General features: G+C 41.5%; 3 protein-coding genes across 5 annotated transcripts; 1 reads left to right on the top strand and 2 right to left on the bottom strand.

Annotated features, from left to right (window-relative positions):
- Positions 1–1404: 1404 nt before the first annotated feature.
- Positions 1405–10187, bottom strand: LOC111971792 (protein phosphatase 1 regulatory subunit 3A-like). The gene is made up of 4 exons (XM_070446071.1): positions 9371–10187; positions 8993–9045; positions 8774–8862; positions 1405–6263 (listed from the first exon to the last, which is right to left on the bottom strand). Exons 1-4 carry the CDS (start codon positions 10150–10152, stop codon positions 3246–3248), a joined length of 3942 nt encoding a protein of 1313 aa, XP_070302172.1. The 5' UTR covers positions 10153–10187; the 3' UTR covers positions 1405–3245.
- A 3361-nt stretch (positions 10188–13548) lies between these two features.
- ticam1 (TIR domain containing adaptor molecule 1) lies at positions 13549–18135 on the bottom strand. 3 transcript variants are annotated; one of them, XM_023998803.1, is made up of 2 exons: positions 18057–18135; positions 13549–16132 (listed from the first exon to the last, which is right to left on the bottom strand). In XM_023998803.1, exon 2 carries the CDS (start codon positions 15984–15986, stop codon positions 14007–14009), a length of 1980 nt encoding a protein of 659 aa, XP_023854571.1. In that variant the 5' UTR covers positions 15987–16132; positions 18057–18135; the 3' UTR covers positions 13549–14006. The 3 variants fall into 3 exon arrangements, with proteins under 3 accessions (XP_023854571.1, XP_023854570.1, XP_070302173.1); XM_023998802.3 differs by lacking the exon at positions 18057–18135 and adding an exon at positions 16639–17033; XM_070446072.1 differs by lacking the exon at positions 18057–18135 and adding an exon at positions 16452–16616.
- bet1l (Bet1 golgi vesicular membrane trafficking protein-like) lies at positions 17665–20142 on the top strand. Its single transcript, XM_023998804.2, has 4 exons — positions 17665–18215; positions 18491–18576; positions 18740–18796; positions 18931–20142. Exons 1-4 carry the CDS (start codon positions 18197–18199, stop codon positions 19096–19098), a joined length of 330 nt encoding a protein of 109 aa, XP_023854572.1. The 5' UTR covers positions 17665–18196; the 3' UTR covers positions 19099–20142.
- The last annotated feature ends 406 nt before the right edge of the window (positions 20143–20548 follow it).

Here is a 20548-nt window from a genome sequence, read left to right on the forward strand (position 1 = left end):
TTTATTTTTATCCCAGAGTTCACTTTAAAGAGGACTGAGATTGATTATTTTAAACAGGACTATATGTGAAAACACCCCCACAGTTGTGTTAAGTTGGCTGGATGTCCTTTGGGTAGTGGACCATTCTTGATAAACAACGGAAACTGTTTAGAGTGGAAAAACCCAGCAGCGTTGCAGTTCTTGACGCACTCAAACCGATGTGCCTGGCACCTACTACCATACCCCGTTCAAAGGCACTTAAATGTTCTGTCTTGCCCATTCACCCTCTGAATGGCACACATACACAATCCATGTCTCAAGGCTTAAACACTCTTTTATAACCTGTCTCCTCCCCTTCATCTACACTGATTTGAAGTGGATTTAACAAGTGAAATCAATAAGGGATCATAGCTTTCACCTGGATTCATCTGGTCAGTCTGTCGTGGAAAGAGCATGTTTTGTACATTCAGTGTATGTTACTGTTAGTTCAGTGACAAAATATTGATTATGTGAATGATATCAGAAACCACAAAGGGGTGAACAGTGTGAAATTAGATAAAACATTTTGCTGTCAATTTATTCATATTGTTAAAGGGAAGGACAAACATTTCAACAGAAATAAGAACCAGGCACCTGAGTCTATATCTTATCCGACCACAGCCAAGACAGACATATTGACACACCAGAAAAACAAATATACACAGCATTGTCTTGAGATTCTAACTGTCTAAAGCTGATGGGAGTAAGGAGTGGACTATGGTTTTAAGACTTTCTGTTTTCCCGATCAACCATTCATCGACATTGCCACATGATAGCGTTGTAATCTGTATACACCTCTTTCATAACTTCTCAAATGTTTAAACATACCAATCTGTATATTTACCAAGAGTAAACCTCACACAGGGGAGTTGGGGGCCTCTACAGGTCAAAGGTCAAATAAGGGTGCTTATATTTGTCATTTTTCACACACGTACAAGTCTGTAACCTGTACAAGTGTGTGGTGTGAAATAGAGATGTGATTTTTGCATATCCCACTCCCCCGGAGACACCCTTGGAGAGTGGGGCCACGGCAATGGTCCAATGTAATTTCATTGAAATTACGTGGAAACAACGTTGATTCAACCAGTTTGTGCCCAGTAGGTAGTCCTTGACAGCCTCCACTGGTGCAGAATTATCATTATTTGGCTAAGGGGCTGCTGTCCCATTTCACATGCACCGGCTTTAAATAGTTTAGTGGACCAGCCCATGTGACCCTGGTGGGACAGTGTGTCAGAGATACTTGGGCCGATTTATGGTCCCAGTCTGCCCTTGCTTCATCACAACAGTTCTGCATACGGTTTGAGTCACACTGTGGGAAATGTTCAGATGTGTTCTAAATGTGTGTCGAGTGTACTGTACGTATGCATGGGGGTCAATTATAGTCTGTTAGGTTTTATTTTTGCTTTATTTGTTGAAAGATTGTAGGAAATGACAGTTTGACTGTAGTATATTATCAGAAAAAGAGATTCATAGACAATTTTTGTTAACCATATTTAACATACTGTACATGGCTATTATGAATCTGGAGGCATTGCTACAAAATACATCTAAAATCAGCTTCATTTACACCAAATAAAATAATAAAAGTTGTTAACAGTAATCACACCAAGCAATGGTCCACAGCCTTGTAACTGGGTATTCTGTATTTTATTAGGATAACCCATTACTCTTCCTGGGGTCCACGTAAAACATGAAACATGACATAATACAGAACTTTAATAGCCAAGAACAGTTATTTGAACACAGGGCTTTGAACTATTTTGTGCTCAAACAGCGTACTGTACAAGATGCAACCGTAGTATGGCAAATATGTAGAAACGTCACAAAACATATTGGATAAATAATATTGTGTATATTGTGTGCTCTATTGAAGGGTCTGCCTTAAACTAACTGACCCTCATAGGCTAATTATAAAACATACTCACCTGTTAATATAATTTTAATAAGAATGTAAAAAAATATATACATTTATTTTGATCAAATCTGAATAGAACGAGGAATATACTGAATTCAAAGTCTTTATTTTGTGTCAACGTTTATATTCTACTTTTTACCCACAAATCATTTTACCAAAAATGGTTACCTTTTGTCATTTGTGTCATCTACATGTAGTCTCAGATGAGGCATAATGACAAATAATGAAACTTAATTGTCGAGCACTTTAGACACTGAAATATATTTTCACATGGAACGTAACTGTTAAATTAGATCTGTAAATGCACAAACCCTATGTTACGACAATGAATTCTATCAATTCTTACATTACGTCTCCCTTTACTCGGTTACAGATCTTTTTTATCTGTACAAACCTTTGTCAGGAATGTGGCATGTGCAAAGGACATGAACCAAACGTAGCTAGTCAAAGTTAACTAGTCAATCACGCAACTCTAGCCCAGATGTTAGAGATGCTTTGCAGCTTCCGGTTTCATTTCCAAAATGAAAGTCTAGAGCTTGTTTTAGAACGCAATTCGATAATGACGTTATATTAGTAGATGGCATACTATAGGCTTGGGCCTTCAGCAAATGACTTGTTTGAGAATGATACTATGAAGACACAGAAGAGCCTTGTCTAGAAAAACYGCCTGAGCTGCAAAATAGAAAGTAAATATGATTTAGGCTTATTCCACTATCTGAATATGCCATGCTGTTGTGTGTTATTTAATGGCCATATTATTGCATAATACATTTGTATAGCTGCGTGGGGCTACTGTAGTGATCATGTAAACTAATGAATCACACTTTTTCCAGTATTTGGGAACACAGACTGTAGGCCTTTATATTAGGCATTTTGACTGTTGTATTAATGAATTCCACTCTGTATGTAGGCTTGTTAAAACCATTTACGTTGCACAATCCCATCACGCAGAGGCTATATCCATATCAATAAATGAGACAAAACGAAATATTGATTAAGTCTTGGCTGTAACCTGTCCTGAGCGAAATTGCCAAGGTGTCCCAAATGGTCAAGACTATCTATAGCCTATTCTTACTGCCAGATCTGTTTTCTTTATCAGCCGCTGCATGTGCTTCTTAAAATATATTGTTTAACATTTATTTAGAGGCTATATTTAGAGATGAGGCATAATGACAAATAATGAAACTTAATTGTCGTGCACTTTATAGACACTGAAATATATTTTCACAGGTCTCAACCAATTGTATTATTTATTATCATTGGCTGTTTCTCCCCCTGACAAACCAGCCAGACTAAAACAGACCAGAAAGTCCTAATGGTATGCAGCAAAATAGAACACTACAAACAGGATGGTGTATAACAGTGTTTTTGAGGGATTATGCCAAGAAAATGATTCTCTCCACCACATTATATTGCTCCTGGTGCTATCCTGCCCTCCCTCCACTAGGGGCAGTGTACTTGTAGGCTGATGCTCCACTGTCTCTGTGTCTGGCTGATCTTCCTGGTTGCTCGGGTGCTCCTCATCCATAGACTCACTGATGGGCGTCATGGACGGTTTGCTGCCTCTTCTGCTTATGGAGGGCCGTTTCCCAAGACTCAAGGCTAAGTCCTTGTTTCGTAGCTTCTGCACTGCCCTTAGACTGGGCATGTACAGCTCCATCTCATCCTCTGACAGAGACTCTGTGGAAGCATGGTCCTCCTCGCCCTCCGCTTCATCCTCGTTCCCACTGGCAGATTTATCCGATTGAATGCAGGACTCCTCTTCTCCATTGATTGATTCCATTTCTTCACCTCCAGGATGCTTGGTGTGCCTTACGTCATTGATAGCTTCTTTGTGGCAAAGATTTGACACTTCATTTGTCATTAATGTATTATCTTCTGAGCTTGATTTTTCTGTGACCTTTACATTTGTGCTCTTACCACCCTCACCCTCATTCATATTGTCCATGTTCATGCTAAACTCGTCTACCAACTCATTTTGATCATCTACTACAATTTCCTTTACTTCTACATCTGCAGTTTCTTCCTCTACAATCTCCTCTTCCTCTACAATCTCCTCCTCCTCCTTCTCTTCCTCTACAATCTCCTCCTCCTCCTTCTCTTCCTCTACAATCTCCTCCTCCTCCTTCTCTTCCTCTACAATCTCCTCCTCCTCCTKCTCTTCCTCTACAATCTCCTCCTCCTCCTCCTCTTCCTCTACAATCTCCTCCTCCTTCCACTCTATCCACTTAACATCCTCCTCCTTTAAATCCTCCATTTCCCCCTCTCCCTTCACCACCACCTCTCCTTCCTTCACCATTCCTTCTATCTTTTCCCGTTTCATAATTTCTTCTTTCTCCTTCTCCACTTCCTCCTCTGTTTCCTCCACCTCCCCTGTCTCCTCCAATTCCTTTGTCCCAACCACCATCTTCTCTTCCACAACTATCTCCTCTTCTTCTATTTCCCATTCGTCCTCCTCCACATATTCCCCCATCATGTCCTCCTCTTCCTCTTCCACAGTCCCCTCCCAGTCTTTTACTATTCGATTTTCCTTTAGAAATGGTTGTCCATTACTTGCGTCTATCTCCTTCTTTGTAGGAGCTAAATACTTCTTATTGTTCATCATTACCAGTTCAACTTCCTTATGAATATCTTCTTCTTTAAACTTTGAGCCCTTGTCAGTGTCTTTATCATAATCATACATCACATAGTTTGACATCTCTCCATCTATATCAAAATAATCCTCGTTGTCAATAGAATGCCGGTTGTCTTCATTGCATAAAGTGTTTGACACTTCAAATGATAGTTCATCCTTCACTTGATCTGTTTGTTTTCTCATCATTAATTTCTCCAATGATGTCCATTCCTTAATGACAATGGAATCATCTTTCAATGCTGTCCCACTGGTTTCTTCCTCCAGTGTGTCCGTACAGGGCACAGCAAAGTTTTGGTGCTCAGTGGTGATCTTTTCCTCTGTCTCTGTCGTTGAAGTGAAAACTTTTAGGTCAGCATCCACAGGCTCTAGCATGGCTATAGGTGTGTCTACTATTTCTGTGAATGGGCTTGTTGACCATTCATCTGTGTTGGCTGAGAGAGGGTTCTCCATTTCATCTGACTCATCAGGTCTCTCATATCCACAACTGGCCCCCTGCAGAGTCATCTCGGCAGAGACATGCTTTGACCCCATTTCAGTTTGTGACTGTAGGAAACTGCCTTGTGTTGCGTCTATCAGAGTTTGTGTTTGTGAAAGTGCTGTGTCTACTGGAGTTTGTGAAGGTGTTGTGTTTGGTAATGGGGTTTGTGTTTGTGAAAGCTTACTGTCCTGGTGCATCTGGGTCTGAGGAGGCAGAATGTTCTCCTCAGACCCCTGGAGGCCTGAGCTCACATTGAGGATTTGTGCCCTGAGAGCAGCAGCAGTGTTCAGGGCAGTGTGAGTCCTGAGAAGACCTCCTGCCTCTTCTGACAGAAGTTTAGGTTTAGACTCTCTTTCTGTACTTAATCCAGAGCTGAAGTGTTCTGGGTTTGATTTAAGTGACCCGTGTTGATATACAGGCTTCTCTTCAGGTGTTCCACGAGTATCAGCTGAAACACAGGAGTGAGTTTCTACTTCCTCTGTGGATGGGTAACTCTGGGCTGTGCAGGCTGTTGAATCCCATTCATGCAATTGACCACTTGTTCGATTCCCTCTATGGGTGAAGCTCGGACTCCCACTCTCCACTCTACAAAACCCCTGACAGTATGGTGGGGCCACAACATTACCAAACATAAAGCTATTGTACTGGCTGCCTGGGACTGAGCCTGCTGTGCTGTTCTCCAACCTGACAATGTCATCTGAATGTATTATGTCTGTGCTGATTGCAGATCCTCCCTTCTCCGTTTCCATCTGCATCAGAGTACTTCCCTCCACACTGGAAACAGACGTATCACCATTTTGGCTCACAGCAGCAGGTTGATCAGTTGAATCTGACTTGCTGCTGGGGATCAGTGAGGCCTGTTTCCCTCTCAGCTCTGATGGGGCTGATCGGAACGTTGGGTCTATTTTCTCAGATTTCACTGACTCCTGCCAAGACGTGCTGTCTGGGATACCAGGAGACAGTTTGCACGTAGACAGAGAATCTGTTGCCTGCAGCCCAAACTCTTTCCTGCCCTGTGGTGGCAGTGGTTGTACCTCAGGCCTATTTGAAAGCTTTTCCTGTGGGAATGTGCTTTCCTGTGGGATATGTGATGATTCCACTGCTCCCTTCTCTTTCTCTTGGGTCTCATCCTCTCTCTGGGTGAGGTAGTCCCGCACCTTCGCCAATCGTGCTGCCTTTCGTCGGTTTCTTCTGCTGGAGTTCCGGCTGCTCTCAACCTGTCAAACAACAAGAAGGATAGATTCAGTTCCTCTTTCCCACACAATGCCTCCTCAATGGTTAGGCTTGTTTGGTGAGGATGATATCTAGAGAGGCACGTTCAGATTAAATATTGTTCATGATTAAGCAAAAACATATTTATATACATTTAATCTTGGTCCCCGAACAAAATCTCACATGAGCACTGGCCTCTGGCCAGTAACATTATAATGTGTTTGTTTGTCACGACTCACGAGAGACTAATATACATTTAAAAGAGAGCGTGTTACCAATGCAATGTATAGTTCAGTCACTCATGTGACCACGTAAGACCCCTCTTAGCTCCTGTAAAGCAAAATGTATAAATACTTGGCATTTAACTCTTTCAGGGGGACACAAACTGTATGTCCTCAAGTGTCATAAAGATGCAACTAGGACAGAATGTTAAAGTAATGACCCTAAGTGCTCAGACAGCAGCGATCACATGACATATTGAGAAAGAGCAACAGGGTTCACACTATCTTGTTTCAGAGGTCACCCCAAAATGTTTAAGCCTAACCATAGCATTTTACCATGCTATTTACTGTAAATTTAAAAAGTAACTAAATTAAACCCTGTTCAAACCCTTAATTAAACTAAATTAAACCCTCCTTGAAGGCCACAATAACAAGAAAATCACTATTCTTTAAAAAAGATATCCATACAGTACCAGTCAAAAGTTTGGACACACCTACTCATTCAAGGGTTTTTCTTTATTTGTACTATTTTCTACATTGTAGAATAATATTGAAGACATCAAAACTATGAAATAACCCATGTGGAATCATGTAGTAACCAAAAAAGTGTTAAACAAATCAAAATAGATTTAATATTTGAGATTCTTCAAAGTAGCTACCCTTTGCCTTGATGACAGCTTTGCACACTCTCAACCAGCTTCACGAGGTAGTCACCTGAAATTCATTTCAATTAACAGGTGTGCCTTATTAAAAGTTCATTTGTAGAATTTCCACCCTTTACCTTCATGAAAACTTTGCACACTCTTGGCATTCTCTCAACCAGCTTCACCTGGAATGCTTTTCCAACCGTCTTGAAGGGGTTCCCCACATATGCTGAGCACTCTCTTGATCAAATAGCCCTTACACAGGCTGTCAGTGTGTTGGGTCATTGTCCTGTTGAAAACAAATGATAGTCCCGCTAAGCGCAAACCAGATTGGATGACGTATCACTGCAGAATGCTGTAGTAGTCATGCTGGTGAAGTGTGCCTTGAATTCTAAATAAATTACCGACATTGTCACCAGCAAAGCACCCCCACACCACCTCCTCCATGCTTCACGGTGGGAACCACACATGCAGAGATCATCCGTTCACCTACTCTGCGTCTCACAAAGACACAGCATTTGGAACCAAAAATCTCAAATTTGGATTTATCAAACAAAAGGACAGATATCCACCCGTCTAATGTCCATTGCTTGTGTTTCTTGGCTCGAGCAAGTCTCTTCTTATTATTGGTGTCCTTTAGTAGTGGTTTCTTTGCAGCAGTACGACCATGAAGGCCTGATTCACGCAGTCTCCTCTGAACAGTTGATGTTGAGATGTGTCTGTAACTTGAACTCTGCGAAGCATTTATTTGGGCTGCAATGTTTGAGGCTGGTAACTCTAATGACCTTATCCTCTGCAGCAGACCTCTGCAGAAGTCCTCTGGGTCTTCCTTTCCTGTGGCGGTCCTCATGAGAGACAGTTTGATCATAGCGCTTGATGGTTTTTGTGACTGCACTTGAATAAACTTTCAAAGTTCGTGAAATTTTCCAAATTGACTGACCTTCATGTCTTAAAGTAATGGACTGTCGTTTCTATTTGCTTATTTGAGCTGTTTTGCCATAATATAGACTTGGTATTTTACCCAAATAGGGCTATCTTCTGTATAACACCCCTACCTTGTCACAACATAACTGATTAGCTCAAACGCATTAAGAAGGAAATAAATTCCACAAATTAACTTTTAACAAGGCACACCTGTTAATTTAATTGCATTTCAGGTGACTACCTCCTGAAGCTGGTTGAGAGAATGCCAAGAGTGTGCAAAGCTGTCATCAAGGCAAAGGTTGGCAACTTTGAAGAATCTCAAATATAAAATATATTTTGATTTGTTTAACACTTTTTTGGTTACTACATGATTCCATATGTGTTATTTCATAGTATTGATGTCTTCACTATTATTCTACAATGTAGAAAATAGTACAAATAAAGAAAAACCTTTGAATGAGTAGGTGTGTCCAAATGTTTGACTGGTACTGTGTGTGTGTGTGTATATATATATATATATATATTTGTTTTAATTAGACCTTTATTTTAATAAGGAGTCTCATCGAGACCCAGTGTCCTTTTTAAGCCCTGCAAAGGCCCATTTGAAAAAGTTACGTAAAAGTTATGTAAATCTATGTATCACAAAGACTTATGTTGTACGAAAACACTAGATAAATGACACATCATTAGATGTTCCGAAATCCAAATGCCACAGGTATTACTCACCATTAATTTCTGACGATCATCTTGGAGTGCTCCTGACTGAGACTCAGAAGTGTTCACACTAGCCATCTTTCCTCCACGGTTGTGTAGGTCTAGAGAGGAATAATTGACATTAGTTTAGGATTTATTCCAGTTGGTTTTAGTTAATTCATCTAATTGATTTTATCCGCAGTACGTCTGAGTCGTTTGACTTTTGAATGATTTAGTACAATGAATGATTACCTGAAGATTCAGCATTGGTTGACGACCAGTTTTCATCACAGGGAAACTCATAACTGTAAATAAATTAAATGAAAGCTCGGGCAAAAAGACCCCAACAACAATTGTCCAACATTTACTGTAATATCATTTTTTAATAAACTGTCATTTTATTTATCTTTAGGAAGTAAAAATATATAGATTTTTGGGATGAAAAAGGGGTGTATGTTAAGGTGAGGCAATATTAATATGAAAGCATTGTGTAGCTGTCACTTTACTGGACCACTAGACTGGACCACACATAACCCCTCTATTCATTTGATTAAAAAAGTACTAGCATTCAATCATTCCATCAATCGACACTCAAAACAAACCTGTTTTGATTAATCTGACCATCCTCACCTGATGGCTTTCAGGATGCTTTTCCTGCGCCCGCTTTTGTCTTTTTGTGGTTTCTCTTTCGACTCCTTGATTTTCTGGTGACAAAACATCACATAGTTCTGGTCACTATTGTTGGCCCAGAAAGTCCCAACAGGGGTCTCGTACCGGAGACAGAAGTCCACTCTGGCCCCCTTTTCCCCAAAGGGGGGCACCAGGGTGAGCTTGAATGAGAAGCAGTCAGTGTCTCCATCGCTGGACCCTGGTATGTACTCTGCCAGCAGGTCAAAGTGCGTGGCCCAGGCATCCAGAGAGGTGCGGATGTACACCATCTTATCAAAGGAGACATTGAGAACGCGGACCACCCCCCTTAGTATTGTAGTCTGGTGGAGTAACTCAATACTCTCCAGCTCTAGCTTCTGCTCCTGAACTCTCAGGACCATGGCTTCTTGGGATGGTGAAGGAGTGTATAATGAGGACAAGTAGTATTCCTCTACCTCTTTCTCTCCCTCCATGGCATTGAAGTTCAGCGGGATTGTTATGTCCCACGAGTCAAACTCTTTCACTTTTACCAGGTTTAGGCCGAGGGCGTCCGCAAAGGACACTCTCCGAGAGCTGGATGGGGTGAGCTCGAGCTCACAGTCCTTTAAGTCATCGGCGCTCCTTCTCCGTGGGAGAGGAGAGGACTTGGGCCTGATGCCACCGATCACCTCCGCGTCGTTCGCCTCATCCCCATCCCAGGTGATAAGCCCTGGGACACCCAGGAGGCTGCTGACCGCGGTGGGTATTGGTTCGACCGCAGCCATTGGCCTGTCTAGTGACAGAGTGAAGGGGAATCGCAGAGCCGAGTTCTCTGCTTTTCTCTGGCACTTGACATTCAACATGCTGTGACTAAACAGATGGATTCGAGTTACAGATGACATTGTAGCAAGTGCCAGCACTATAAATAGGTCAGAAGGGACTTCAACTATGCAGTGTGGGCTCAGGAGAATACTGAGAACATATCATCTCAATGCCTCTTCTTTGAGACACTACTTTGCAACAATGATATACATAGTAATACATTGGAATTATAGGCTGATTTCAACTAACTTCCCTATTTGATTCCAACTAATCTCGAGACCGAGAACCAGATCTCATGTGTGCGCTGTCACAAAAGACTATATTCAAACCAAAACAACGTTTTCTATGATAGTTTGTTGTTTCCTATGTGGAAAGTAATGTTCTTCAACTTCTCCTAATAAGGGTTGAAGGGTTAATCGTGTATTAAATACTGGATAAAACATGTTTGATTTGAAGATGATACTCCTTATAGACACTTCAGGTTAACTGCCAACACGCCCCAAAATGTTTCAAATATTAAAAGCCTTTTTTTTTCTATCATAATGTCCAAAATTCTGCACTCTGCAGAACATAACATACTTAGCCTTATCAGAAATAACATTCTTTAAGGGTTAACCCCATTGTGCAACTCAAAATGGCAAACAATGACCACCTAGCATCTTATCAGAATTCACTATGTACAGTTTCCTTTTTGATGATGAATGTTTCATCAGAGTGTACCTTTTATCTGTGTGAATGTGGCATGCCCAACCCAAATCATGCAGGGACTGAATGTGGTTAAGAAGAAAGTAGCTATAAAAGACTCAAACCGATCAAACCATCACAAGAAACACAAGTAGCCAAAAGCAGAAATGCCTTTCTACTAATACCAGACAGCATGTAGGAATGTTCTCTAAAGACACTCTTGTACTGCAAAGCTGACAACTGAAATTCACGACAAACAAACAGATATGGACACAGAGAAAGAGAAGTTAGAAGTACAGCCAGTAGAAGGGATGTTCAGAGAGGTAAAGGTAGGTGGAGTAATTTCCAAGGAGACAGAGATGGAAGAACTGTGGTCAGGGTCAGTCAGAGACCCTGACACTGTTCCAGTAAAGAGTGAGGTCCTCAAGACAGACCTCAGCACTGTTTGCGAGGACATCCCCACAGAAACATCCAGTCTGCCGGGTGACATTCAGTCCGAGCCCTCAGACAGAAACAAAACTTGTGAGGGAGAGGACACAATACATGGAGATCCAAATCCCTCTACAAAGCCCTCGCTCTCCTACGTCGCCCTGATCGCCAAAGTCATCCTCTCCTCCTCTCTGAAGCTCAACCTAGCCTCTATCTACAGTGCCATGGAGGAGCGGTTCCCCTACTTCAAGGCCCGGGGGTCGGGGGGTCAGGGCCAGGGCTGGAGGAACAGCGTGAGGCACAACCTGTCCTTAAACGAGTGCTTTGTGAAGGTAAAGTATACTGAACAAAAATATAAACGCAACATGCAACATTTTCAGTTCATATAAGGAAATCAGTCAATTGAAATACATTCATTAGGTCCTAATCTATGGAGTTCATGACTGGGCAGGAGGGCAGCCATGGGAGGGCATAGGCCAACCCATTTGGGAGACAGGCCCACCCATTGGGGAGCCAGGCTCAGCCAATCAGAATGAGTTTTTCCCAACAAACGGGCATTATTACAGATAGAAATACTCCTGTTTCATCAGCTGTCCGTGTGGCTGGTCTCAGACGATCCCGCAGGTGAAAAAGGCAGATGTCTAGGTCCTGGGCTGGCCTGGTTACACATGTTCTGTGGTTGTGAGGCCGGTTGGACGTACTGCAAATTTCTCTAAAATGACGTTGGAGGCGGCTTATGGTAGAGAAATTAACATTAAATTCTCTGGAAACAGCTCTGGTGGACGTTCCTGCAGTCAGCATGACAATTGCATGCTCCCATAAAACTTGAGACATCTGTGGCATTGGGTTGTGTGACAAAACTGCACATTTTAGAGTGACCTTTTATTGTCCTCAGCACAAGGGGACCTGTGTATTGATCATGCTGTTTAATCAGCATCTTGATATGCCACATCTGTCGGGTGGATGGATTATCTTGGCGAAGAAAAAATGCTCACTAACGGATGTAAACAAATTTGTGCACAAAATTTGTCAAAAATAATATTTCTGCGTACAAAACTTTTCTGGGATCTTTTATTTCAGCTCATGAAACATGGGACCAAAACTTTACATGTTGCATTTGTATTTTTGTTCTGTATAAAAGGACCATAATTGGAAATAAGCAATTGTTTTATCCTTGATAGTTAAAAAAAAAAAAAATATTGGCTGTATAGCCTATGTATTTAAAAAAAATATATAGTCAAAATTGTATCAAACTATAAATCAAGGTGGGCCGCTGCGAGGACGGGAAGGGCCACCATTGGGGCATCCACCCAGCCCACCTGGGTAACTTCCTGCTGGGGGACTTCAGGCAGCACAGGAAGGCCAGGAGGAGCAAGCACCAGAGGGAGCTGGAGGACGGGTACAGTACGGCTGGTTCTGGACAGAGCTAGGCTGTAGCCAGCGGGAGAGGCACTGTGGGGGTAGAAGTGGGCTGCATGGATCCTGGGGCTGGATGAAGTCACAGTACCCTCCACAGGAACCTAGAGGTTATTATGACACTACTGGGTTTGTGGACTGGACTTTGCCTTTCTATCACTCACAGAGGCTCCATGGAGGTGGAGTGGGATCTCTGGGAACTTATTACCCAATCGAGAGGTTCCTGGACTCTTATGACAGACCTATGCAACCGGAGACATGGTGCTATGATTGGCCCATGAAACCAACATGGAGACTGCATAGCTGGGACATACATGGCCCAAATCATGTGTGCATGACCGGGGAAAAGGAGTCATGTAACAGTGTGTTAGTGAGCCTGAACCCGCTCTACTCCCTGCCGGGCTGCCAATGGAGGTCCACAGTCTTCAAGAACATTATATTCCCTTAGCCAGTATTTTAAAATAAATGTATTTTACCAACCTGTTGTAAAGGATATTACAATCAGAAAACCAGATATGGGGGAAAATACAGATACATGTCTGACTACATTGTATCATGACTGACTATATTGAACTTCTTGTTTCTTTTGCTATCCCATACACTACATGTTTTACCCATGCACATTCACTGACACTTCTACAAACTCTGCATTTATCCAAATCTTTGTTGTTTGTATTTTATATAAAATGTTATGCACCTCTAGACTATTGATTGAATAAAATGTAATCATGCTTAAATTCCTTTATGCTGCTCTATTGGTGATCCAAACATAGTTGGCCTTGTTAGGTTAAACACAGTATCAACAAATAGGTTCAGGTAAAAAGAAGAACTGGAGCCGTATGTATTTATTGCATATCAGAAGTAATTGAACACAATGGGGGGAAAAAACACTGATAGAATTTTAAAAGAGAAACAATTATATTAAACCACAACAAACTTATCTTAATACATATTCACCAGTTTGCACCAATCCCCTCATTCTCGGTGTACATGAGACTGCACCATTGTCTCCAGATTTAAAATGACAGCTTTTGCAAGCGATGACAGTTGATTCAAAATGAGAACTTTCACTTAAATGGTACAGGGCATCAAAGCAATCAACTAATGTAACATTGAACTATGATCATACTCAAAGCAAAAACACCATCAATACACAAAATGGCCACCAAGAAGAAAATAAACAGGATTTCTGTTCCAAAAGTGTAATATACTCCTAAATGATTACGCCAGAATAACTAGCTTTCACAAGACCACATTTAACCCTCTTCTTTATTACATCATATTCAATTTAGAACCTGTCCTCTTCATCCCCACTGCTGTCCCCTCCTTGTCCGACAGTCATTTTAGAGTCATTCCCAAACATGATATAGCGAGCATTCTGGATGTGGATGTTTCCTGGTGGGTGACTCCACCCATGTTGCGGTGGTGTCACTGACGTATTGGACACATTTATAGGTGTACTTCCTAAAAATGGAGCAGTAAAGTGAGGCATTGCGGGAGTCGAAGGTTGATTGGAAAGTTGTTGTTGGAACAAATATCTCTGCATTCTTTCCATCTCTTGACCACGAATTAAATCCATTTGAAGCCTTTCCTCTAGTCGTAGTCTCTCCTGTCTCCTAACCTGCGCCCTCACTGCCTGCTCGCTCAACCACAACCTCCTCTGTTTAGCAATCCTTGCTGGAGCCATGGCCCTTTTTGCCTTTCTCTCAAAAGCATTACCTTCCTCTAACGGAATAAAGATCCTCAGAACTTTGGGCATGTTCTCTCGGGGCATACGGTTCTCCTGTGGCAGAAAAGGGATGACAGTGTTGTACTTGTGCAGGTTCTCAATGGCATTCATGAGCACAGAACTGGTTTCTACCTCCAGCAGACGGGTGTTGAAGTTGCGAGTAAGCATCAGGATAGTGAAGGCTGAATTGTTGATGGCATCCTCCACACACATGAGGGTGTTCCTGCCTGGGATGGCAAAGTCCTGAGAGAAGGTTGCTCCTTCACCACCAACTATAGACTTTAGTTCCTCTTTAAACTTCTCAGCCATATCCACATCCTCTGCTGCATGCAGGATGACAAAGGAGAAAAACACTTCCTCCTCATCCTCCTCCATCTTCTGATTTGGGGTTTTCAACGGAACACTTGCTGACACTGGTTCAGTGGTAGTTGGATGAGAAGTTGGCCTATTGGTGTTTGACGGAGGCACAAGGTTACTTTTTGGGCGTGGTTTGGAATGTGCGTTTGGACTCTCAGGGTTATCGAACTTAGTCTGAGCTGGAGTGAAATTGACAGGCGAAAGGGGTGAAACTCTCACCTCCTCTGACCCCGTTCTGTGTTCACAAGACACTGCAACACTAGTAACTCTGTCCATTTCTCCTTTAACAGGCTTAGGCACATTTTGTGTGGGTGGTATATCCCGAGACGTAACCCTGGAAAAGTATTTAAATGCACCTTCATCTCCTGTATTTGTACCATAATGTGGAACAGGTGATTGTACAGGCTTCAAATTCATTGGAGGCTGCTGCGATGGGATGTTGCTTGTTTTAAAGCCAAATGTTTCAGATACACTGATCTCCAAGTGAGAAGGGTAGGAACAAATGGAGGTGTCATCCCGTAGGGAGGACGGCGGACTGTGTCCACTTCCTGTCTGATTGGGAAAGCCTGATTTTTTAAAAGCTGTGCTCCCTTGGTCCAGCGGCGGGATGGAGCAAAGGCCTGACGAGGAGTCCTTAGGGAAACACATCCCCCCAACTGTGTCCTCAATCTGAGGCCCGCAGACCCTGTTGGCTTCTTCTCTCAGCTGCATCTGTATGTATTCTAATTCGGAACTCTCTTCACCACTGTTCTTGTATGTGGCTAGAGCTGTCTGGTAAGCCAAATCCCTCAGAGAGGAGTCGCACAACCTCTCCTCAGCCAACACCTTGAAAATCCTCGCTAGGTCTGCTAAGGTGCCCACAATACACTCTTGGAAAGGAACAATGCTCACTGTTAAGTCCTCCAACTTGACTCCACACATTCTCACCTTTTCAGCCAGATGGTTAGCAATGATGTTGTTGTCCTCCAAAGCCTGGAGCTTGTTCAGTGCCTCTGACCTCTTCCCGAGGCAGATGAGAGACATGGCATGTACCAGCTCCTCGGCCAGGCTATCACCCAACTTGAAAGTCAGGCTTAGCTGTCTCTCGTATGGGACCTTAGAGAGGATCTTAAAGGCATCCACTAACCCAGTCCCTCCTCTGGGCTCATCTTCTGCATGAGCTTCCCTGTCCATCTCTAACATCCCTTTCTGATGATATGATATCCTTAACTAATGTATTTGAAATCAGATCAACATTGTTTTGCCAGTTACTTCATCCCTTATGGTGTGTAGACGGCATCATATCTTTGATTCATCAACTTTATTTCACATAAGCACTGACTGGTAAACTGAAATGTAGAGAGACAAACATGTGAGTAAACTGGAAACATTTCAAAATACTACTGTTAAATCATTTCAAAATACATCATGCAAATACTGATAAATCAAATGACAAAAACATTGTGCTTTGTAACTAGATACTTCTGCAATGCTTTTTTAATGCAATAGGTTTATTTAGAATGTATATATTATGAAAGTATCCAAGAGCATCAATGTCCATTCTACTCACACTAAATACGACAAAGCAGCAACAATGCTTATTATTTGAATTTTGCCTAAGCCTAGGTGGTGCTGTAAATGTAGGCCTACTACTACTAGGCCGCATACCTGGGTACATCAATGTAGTCCTGTAAGAAATTGCAATGTCAGCGTTCGATATAAATCACAAAAGTGGCCTAATTATAGGCCTACACCACCATCATATAATCCATGCTGAAGTAGTAGTAAACCCTACGACTACAGTCATTCATTAAAACGGGTAAAACTGACGGTAAAGTGTATAAACATCACTTACCGATAAGGAAAAGAGTAACAACAAATCCACCAGTCCACATATTATGTGATATAAATCGCGTTTACATTCCCGGAATTGTATTACGTTCTGTGGTTTTGTCTAGAAAATATACAGCTTTTGTCAAAATTGACTTATCAAATTAGGTTATGGTTAGGGTGAACTAAAATGCAAAACAAAAAATTACTTTAGACGTCAATTTGACAAAAGTTGCATCCCATCTCGGCACGACAACATTCAGAATTTAGCCTCGTTCGAGTATCGAGATCACATTCTGTCTCTACACGCTGCGAACCAAAGAAACGATTTTTATTTCTGGGGTGTAGCTATTCGTTAAGCTGATTCTTTTGCAAAATGTTTCGTCTGTTGCAATTTTTGCTACAGAAACGGTTTACTCCAAGCGGAAAACGCAAACGGACAACTTATATTGGACAAATGCAGATAGGTCCCTCCCCGTTTTGTTCAATTGTCTTTGTTTGCTTCCGTTTGGTTCTTGAACGGTAAACGGTTTCCGCAATGAATACACCCCTGGTCTCAACCAACCTACAGCAGAAAGAGGAAAAGAGAGGCCAACTGCGGAAAATCTGGCTCCCTCCAGCAAATTGCGTTTTTTCGCCCACCAAGCAAGAAGTTTTTGTACTTTTATTTGAACCTTTATTTAACTAGGCAAGTCAGTTAAGAACAAATTATTTATTAATTTGCTTCTACACCTGCATTGCTTGCTGTTTGGGGTTTTAGGCTGCGTTTCTGTACAGCACTTTGAGATATCAGCTGATGGAAGGGCTATATAAATACATTTGATTTGAATTACAATGACGGCCTACATCGGCCGTGAGATGCAGTGCCTTAGACCACTGCGCCATTCGGGAGCACATGGAGGACAATGAGATTGTCAAATTTGGTCAACAAAATAATGAATGGTTTATTTGATCAAATATACGTTTCGTAATGATTAAGTTGTTACGCGTGTACTGATATAATATTGATATTTTGGGGCTCAGTGGTCTAAGGCACTGCATCTCCGTGCTAGAGGCGTCTCTACAGACCCTGGTTCGATTCCAGGCTGTATCACAACCGGCCGTGATTGGGAGTCGCATTGGGCAGCGCACAATTGGCCCAGTGTCATTAGGGTTTGGCCGGGGTAGGCTGTCATTGTAAATAATAATTAGTTCCTAACTGATTTGCCTAGTTAAATAAAAATATAGGACACGTGACATCCCAGCAACTTCGAGAAAAAACACTTCATATCGGAGATGGCTATGCATATTCATGCCATGAGGCTAGTAGCATAGCATCGCTCTTCATTGAATGCATGCGGTTGACGTCCAAAACCCTAATCAAATATTCAAAAAGAGATTACATGAATGAAATGTATCCACCAATCCAAAGAAAGGCGGGAACTAGATAGCCAACTGGGCTACCTTGTGGACAAAGATTCCCATTGTTAGAGCGAAGAGACCTTGTCTGTATATCCATAATCTTTCCCCCACAGTCATTGCATCCAAACAGCGCAGTGGTTTCAACCGGCTTCCGTAAAATTGCTGATACGTCAACAGCCAAGATGGCGGACTGGAATCGAGGTAATTTGATAAGTGACACGTCTTCATAATGAACATTGTTGACCTATGTTCTTAATCTAACATTTTTACGGACTAATCATTTTGAAAGAATTGTATGTAGATTGCTTTTTATGTGTCTAACCCAGTGTGAAGTGTAGATTGTCGCGCTAACGTTAGCTGTCACTGGTCGTAGTTATCTATTAAGTTTGTAAGCGTTACGTTATTTTTTTAACGTGATATCTATCTTGCTCGTATGTAAATATCATATTATTCACTCCCTGTACTTGTCATGATAGGACAAGGTGCTGTTGACGATATGTTGGACACGGAAAACAAGCTTCTGGCTGACAATTTGGCGTCCAAAGTTTCCAGATTGAAATCGGTATGTATGACCACTGACAAGTTGCATCTAATTTACCGGCGGTATGATACCAACAGCTTGCAAACAAAGTAGCAGGCATAGCTAGTATTATTGTAAAAGTTAGCTGCTAATATTAACTTAAATTATTTTATTTACTTTTGTAATTATCTTGTTATTTTTAAAGCTTGCCTACGACATTGACAAAGAAGCTGAAGACCAAAATTCCTATTTGGAAGGCATGGTAAGTCTTGAGTGGGGGCAGGGTAATATGAATGTAGCTGTGTGTAGCAAGTGGCTGTCTAGTTCTGCATCAAATGAGTTTCCTGATGTATGTAGCAAGTTCATCAATCCACTCTCTTCCTTTTCTTTTTTTAGGATTCCAATTTTCTGAGTGCTACAGGACTGTTGACTGGCAGTGTGAAGAGGTTCTCTGGCATGGTGCGATCTGGAAGAGACAATCGCAAAATCCTCTGCTATGTCTCAGTAGGACTGGTCTTCGTCTTCTTCCTGCTCTACTATCTCATCTACAGGGTCCAGAACTGAAGAGCTTTAACAATAATGGAACTTTATAGTGTGGCTGGCTACTTTCTTCTCAGTTATACCAAGAAAGACAAAATATAAACTTTTATTGTGAAGGTTTTGGATAGGAAATCATCTCCCCCTTCCAATTCTCTAATAATGTCTTCTGCTCGAAATGAGAAATACAGTATGTGCAGATGTGTATATAATTTGTCTCAGTTTTATGAGAACTGTCATTGTATATACATTATCTAAGACCCCAGTCATGTAAAACTGAATGTTGCCCCCCCCCCCCAAAAAAAAACAACAACTCATCTTTACCAGGATGCAGTAGTCCTTTATTTACATTGATAAATAGCCCTATAGATTATTGGCAAAGAATGCCCCAGTGCCCTTTTCACATTACTGAGCCAAAACATGCAGTACTGACCATAGGTGTACAATAAGAGATTGTACTCGGTTTTGGCTTATTCTTGTGTTTTGTAATAGTAGTTTGAAGACATGCTCCGGTACTTTGGCTATTTAGTAAGTCTTTTTTAAGACCTCCTGCTTTGGGCAGGATGTGTCATTGTGTAGTTCACACATGCATAATCTATGAGCAGAATTTCTGTCTTACCTCAATTAGCCATGAAATCCCTAGTTTGAAAGCAACTTTTTTTTCTGGAAACTGACGTCGTACGCAATTTTCCGTGAGCGCTACTTTCAGAACTACGGGCTAAAAAGTATACAAAAGTACTGTAGAATCTCTAAGACATTGCCTAAACTTTAACAATCTCTTATTCTGTGATACTAAGTTGTCAATACCCAATGACTTTCAATTATGCTTCAGAAAAACAAGAACAGACTTATCTAATTTACAAACCAAGTAACTGTGTCTGGGTTTCAGATTTAGTGCTTTAGCATTGGACTAATTTCTACAACCGTGTGAGTAATAATATACATATTTTCAGCACCTGGCATGTAATTGACCGTTCTTGCATTTCCAAAACAACTACATAACATGGTCATTTTTTTCCAGTGAGTTGTATAAATCCTTGTAATGTATGTGTAATAAACATTTTGATACTACAGTCGACTCCAGATAAGTGAAAACTCCACAGGTCCCGATAAAAAAAAATTCTTGCTCTGAATATCTGCTCCAATATCTGCTCCATGGAACCATTTCACTTATCAGGAGTCGACTAGTTTACAGATGGTAGATGGTTGATTTTACAGAGATGGCAAGACATTTATTTTAATTTAGATTTTAAGGATATTAAATGAGATTTTGCAAAAATCTGTTGTAATACTTTTCTCAATCTACCACTATCCAGATCTGAGTGGTCCAATTAGTCCATGAGCCAGACCACCAAATATGGGTCGTCGACGTCTTTAGTGATTTATGTCCCTAGAGGTGGGAAATGTGTGATACCAGTGCAGCAATGGTAGGTTTCTGTGTATCACTCTTTCATCCCTCCGCCCATTCATTTTTCCC

Source organism: Salvelinus sp. IW2-2015, linkage group LG13 (assembly GCF_002910315.2).
Source record: "Salvelinus sp. IW2-2015 linkage group LG13, ASM291031v2, whole genome shotgun sequence".
NCBI lineage: Eukaryota > Metazoa > Chordata > Actinopteri > Salmoniformes > Salmonidae > Salvelinus > Salvelinus sp. IW2-2015.

What these genes read in the sequence shown, in the direction of transcription:
- bet1l (XM_023998804.2), top strand. An exon ending in AAGTTTCCAGATTGAAATCG is followed by an intron (nt 18,577 to 18,739) that starts GTATGTATGACC and finishes TTATTTTTAAAG; the next exon opens with CTTGCCTACGACATTGACAA. An exon ending in ATTCCTATTTGGAAGGCATG is followed by an intron (nt 18,797 to 18,930) that starts GTAAGTCTTGAG and finishes TTCTTTTTTTAG; the next exon opens with GATTCCAATTTTCTGAGTGC.
- ticam1 (XM_023998803.1), bottom strand. Translation starts at nt 15,986, where the DNA reads ATGTTAGAGATGGACAGGGAAGCTCATGCAGAAGATGAGCCCAGAGGA.